General features: G+C 40.4%; 1 protein-coding gene across 1 annotated transcript; it reads left to right on the top strand.

The window, feature by feature from the left end:
- Positions 1 to 2,809: 2,809 nt before the first annotated feature.
- On the top strand, positions 2,810 to 3,748 carry LOC115824875 (free fatty acid receptor 3-like). Its single transcript, XM_030788599.1, has one exon. It carries the CDS (start codon positions 2,810 to 2,812, stop codon positions 3,746 to 3,748), a length of 939 nt encoding a protein of 312 aa, XP_030644459.1.
- Positions 3,749 to 5,482: the final 1,734 nt, after the last annotated feature.

Raw genomic sequence — 5,482 nt, 5'->3', positions numbered from 1 at the left:
ATCAAAGTTGGCAGAGGAGCTGGGGTTTTAGTGAAATGTCACAGTTAGTTAACTCAGAGTAAGTAGTAAACCTCCTCGTAAAAGAGTCCTGTGGCTTCATTCTCCTAGCAAAACAAAGCCATAGGGAGGTTTCTATTAGGAGGCTTATTACTTGCTGAGTCAATAAGCTCAGAGTTCTCAATAAACCTGCTGTCTGGAATACCCCCCTAGAAAATTACTTATCACCACCATGGATCATTGTTTTACTTTTTGTTTTTGTTTTTTTTTTCATGCTCAGTTGGTAAAGAATGAAAACATGCAGTGGCATCATTGGTCTACTTCCTGGTTCCTTACTGGACAACTTTGCATCAGAACATGGTGAAAATTTAAAAGCTATGCCGCGGCACATCTCCAAAGAAATGAACAACGTCCTCCTCATTAACATTCTTTTCAAGTAACAAAGCTTGAGTTTGGAGAAAAAAGGGAATACTCTGGAAAAAAAAAAGATTCAGGAAGGCCCATGCTTCTCTTCTGTGCAATGTGTTAACTTTTTTGGCACCAGATCATGACTCCCTCTAATGCAGAGACACATCCTGTGTCCCCTTAAGAACATCCTGTTTCTCTGTCAGACAAGTGGACCTACACAGAAAACAGTATCTGGGTGTGAAACGACTTAAGCTACTCGTACACGTGTACTTCACAATGTTTGTCTTTAGTAAATACGAATGAAAGAAATTCATAAGTCTGTCTGAGTGCGAAAGTTAACGTGAGAGAGAAATTCATAAGTCTGTCTGAGTGCGAAAGTTAACGTGAGAGAGAAATTCATAAGTCTGTCTGAGTGTGAAAGTTAACGTGAGAGAGAAATTCATAAGTCTGTCTGAGTGCGAAAGTTAACGTGAGAGAGAAATTCATAAGTCTGTCTGAGTGCGAAAGTTAACATGAGAGAGAAATTCATAAGTCTGAGTGCGAAAGTTAACATGAGAGAAATTCCAATATGTGTGAGACGATGTATTCAGTAGAGTGAAAACGTTGTAGGCCTGTGTGTGTGTGTGTGTGTGTGTGCATGTGTGCGCGCGTGTGTGTGTGTGTGTGCATGTGCATGTGTGCGCCTGTGTGTGTGTACGCGTGTGTGTGTGTGTGTGTGTGTGTGCATGTGTGCGCGCGTGTGTGTGTGTGTGTGCATGTGTGTGTGTGTGTGTGTGCCTGTGTGTGTGTGTGTGTGCATGTGTGTGTGTGTGTGTGTGTGTGCTGTGCAAGATTTTTACTATTGTATATACAAGCATTCATATTTCATATTTCATAAACTACTCTATACTGTCTAACAAATTCATCTTCTAAAACTTCATCCCTTCTCTTCTGCATCTCCATCCCTCTGCTGTAGAACCATGAGCTATGCTGACTTTTTTTTCCGTAGCCATGGTTCAACACACCAGACTGCCATACCGATCCAGCTGTGCTTGGCTAAGGGGTGAGCAAAACTCAGAAAGACCCTTAGAGAGAAAAGTTGCTGCCCATTTGTCTTAACACAAAGATCACCAGGACTGTCTATCAGTTGTATTTTGCAGAGTTTTCTGAGCGGGAGAATTAGATGAGCATGTCCCTGCTTGGTCATCAAAGATCTTAAAACAGCAGTTATTTATTTATTTATTTATTTATTTATTTATTTACTCTTAGAATCCTTTTTTTTATTACTGTTTGTCAGATCTCTTCAAATATCAGCAAACACCAGAGAATGAAACCATTTTCTAACGGGTTTAGTGCTGTACTGTTTTATGTTTAGCCTGTAAAATACACCTCAGTCTCATATAGAATGGTACTTTGTCAATATACTCTTGAAGCAATTAGCAACTTCCTTAGCTACGGTTTACCATTAGAGACAAACAAGATCACTTAGATACTGTGGTCTCAGGCCCTGTTATTGTTATCAGTTGCCCTTTAAATTCAACATGCAGCATGTGCTTGCTGCTTGCTAATAACTAGATTTTTATTTAGTGAACATGATGCTTTTCACAGATCATTATAGCCACTTAACGGCCATTTGTCATCAATATCTGCCTTCAACCATGCACAATATTTATCCAGCTAAGCATGTGTACACTTTTTCTCATCAGTGCAATATTTGCGTCATGGAGGACAACCTTTTGAAGCTGATGAGATATTTAACAGATAATAAGGTAGGGCAGGAAAGGATGGACTGAATTAGTGGTTAATATGGAAAAAAATGAGATATTCAGTTCTAGAAGCAAGAACATCTGAAAAACACTGAACAGACAGGAGTCACCGATGATGCCAGGGATTACAACTTATATTTGTAAGTACCATTCCTCCTTACATTTTTTTTCCCCAGGGAGAAAACAGTTTCCTTTAAGATGTCACACTCAAGTACTTGCAGTTCACAGACTGTAACACTTATCTATAACACATAGTGATCATTAACTCATTTTGACCCCTACATAGCACTGTGTTTGTTTTTATTGATGTATTTGCCTGTAACAATCTCAGCTGCTTATCTACTCATTTAAGAATAGCAACTTAGAGAACCTTTTGTTATTATTTCACGGATATTATCTTAGATGGAACTGTAATACAAAATGTGACACCCAGCACACGAGATTTCTTTACATGATGAAGACGTCTCCATCAATTAACTGGTTCATCTTCTTACTGTATTGTAACATTGGCTTAACATATTTACATTTTTGCAAAGAGGATTTTATATTAATTCCTATTAGTAAAATTTCCTTTGTTTTTTCCCAGTTTCTGTGCTAGTTGTAGGAGTGTATAGATGTCCTTTCTACTGAGATTGTATTCCCAATATTAACTTAAAACAATGGAAAAGAATCCAAGGTCAGATACTCCCACAACACTGATGTTGAGCGTCTACATCATCACCTTTCTGATTGGTGTTCCAACCAACATCTTGGCATTCTACACCTTCAGCCGCAAGGTCTTTCGCAAATCCACCCCAATAGACATCCTGCTGTTGAATCTCACAGTTTCTGATCTTCTCTTCCTTGCCTTCCTGCCTGCCAAGATGAAGGAGGCAGCGGATGACATGACTTGGAACATGCCTTACTTTGTGTGCTCACTCTCCATCTTCCTGTTCTTCGCTCCAATATACACCAGCATCCTGTTCCTGACAGCCATTAGCGTAGAACGCTACGTGTGTGTGGCCTACCCCACAAAATACAAAGCGAAAAGGAGAATCTCCTACACAGTTGTGATAAGCGTGTCATTCTGGGTAGTTTCTGTTGCTCAAGGAACTGTTGTTTATTGTGCCGCTTTCTATGGCGCTAATCACATGAATCGAGGCAACACAAGTCAGCTTCCCCTCGTGGCCGGAGGTCAGACATGCTATGGTAACTTCACCGACGAACAGCTCAGAATTCTGCTTCCTGTGCGTCTGAACTCCCTTGTGACCTTCTTCTCCATCCCCCTTCTGATCTGCTGCTTCTGCTACATCAACTTCATCTGGACCCTGTCCAGGTTACCCCACGTCGGCCAGCGTCGGAAGCTGAGGGCTATCGGACTGGCACTGGGTTCGCTGCTCGTCTTCGCCCTCTGCTTCGCGCCTTTCAACGTTTCCCATGTCATGGGCTTCATTAAAGGGGAAAGCCCCAAGTGGCGCATTGAAGCAACCATGTTAAGCACACTCAATGCCTGCCTGGATCCAATCATATTCTACTGTTCCTCTTGGGAGGTTAGAAAGGCGCTCAGACGCTGGCTCAAAGGACTTAAAGGAAGCCAGGCCTCATTATCCTCCAAATAGAGCTAGTTTCTTATAATAATCTCTGAACAACAATATCAACGATAATCGCTGGGCTGTTTTTTTTTTTGTTTTTTTTTTACTCAAGTTAAAATATTGGCTGATCATGCAGAGTGAAATAACAAGAATACAAGTTTGCCAGATGTCCAGGCCATTACCATTCAAAAGAGAAATCTCCACAAAGAAACAAGTCATTAAGCTTTCTTTGTTATCATCATCATTTGTGCTATTTTACAATCGTAGTCCCTGATATTCTTCATTCATCCATTCTCAGGACACCTTTTCACATGTGGAATAATGTGACTTTTTTAATACTCAGATTAAAAGAGTAGTTTGTGTTTAAATAACTTTTGATTTGGCTATACTAGGTGACACTGTGCATCGTATCAGAGTTGTGCAGTATCATTAGAAATAGGGATGTACCCATCAAGTCCCAGTCCGAGTCATTTAATATTGAGTATCTGCCGATACCAAGTCCCAATCCGATACTTGTATTTTCCTAGATAATACAGTTGCACAGTGTACATTTCATGTACATTAAGGGTATTAAAATCAATTCAATCTATATGTTTGACAACTGAATAGCAATACATTAAGAAAAAATTATTATTATTATTATTTTACAAAATAACAAAGTAAACCTTGTTGTAAAGCTCCGGTAGGACAGTGTCCAGAATGTAGTGTGGAGAGGGTAGGGCGTACCGTGGCTCCAAAAGGTCCAAAAAAGACAGCGAAAACCTGAGGTGCATTCAATTACCACAAACAGGCAAACATTCACGAACATTTTCAATCAGTTTTTCGTTTGCTTTGAGTTCATTCCGAACGTTTGTGAACACACACAAACGGTCTGAGGAGGTAGTTCTCGGCGAATAAACACGGACGCTGGACTAAGGGAGATGTGTGCCCAGATGGGTGTTGTACCAGAAAATATACGTAAGTATTCGATTTTATTTAATCTCCTTACAATAACTCAAGTGGTTAACTTGTCTCACAGTCAGTTTCGGTGATACTTTTTTCTGAAAGCCTCTTTTTGTAAGCTATCGTTATCAATCCTTAGCGTTAGTTAAGCGACTGTATTGCTCTCTGTGGTCGTTAGTTTAGGCTAACTGGCATACATCACATACATCTAAAGCATTAGGTATTTCAATTTTGAAAGGATACCTTGGTTGTTGTTAGAAGCCTTGAGGATTAATGTCGTCGGAGTATGCTGACCTAAAAAACGTTCAGATTTAAAAATGAAAAGCAAACCCATTCGCCTGGAACGCTCACCTTGCCGAATTTGAATGCACCTCTGTATTCGCTTCCACAGCGATGGGCTGGTCATCCAAAGCGATAAATGCTCACATTACAAACATTACAAGCGGCCGCTGGACTGCTTTCATTTCCCAGTGTAAAATATTTCCACACTGCAGACATTTTAGCCGCGTCCTGCCACAAATTATGCTCTCCGCTTAAGACACCTGTGTGACAGCTGACGTAAAACAAAGGATCGGGCTTAGGGTCCTGCTCAATAAAGCCACACCGATCAGTTAAAAAATGCCTTGATCGGCCCGATACCGATCTTTGAGATCGGATCGGGACATCCCTAATTAGAAACAGAGACGTGATTTCGGGATTAAAGTAAATCAAACCTTCATAGCAAATACAAGTAAGATCAGAATAATGTGAATGTTGGCGGAATGTGAGAAGACACTTGCACTCCACCGGCTGATTTTTATGACACTTCAAGAACACTAC

Source organism: Chanos chanos, chromosome 12, assembly GCF_902362185.1.
Source record: "Chanos chanos chromosome 12, fChaCha1.1, whole genome shotgun sequence".
NCBI classification, from domain to species: Eukaryota; Metazoa; Chordata; class Actinopteri; order Gonorynchiformes; family Chanidae; genus Chanos; species Chanos chanos.
The sequence above is the reverse complement of the archived record's forward strand: the minus strand, read 5'-3'. Positions and strand labels throughout refer to the sequence as shown.

Excerpts from the sequence above, each read along its gene's own strand:
- LOC115824875 (XM_030788599.1), top strand. The coding sequence starts at position 2,810 with ATGGAAAAGAATCCAAGGTCAGATACTCCCACAACACTGATGTTGAGC.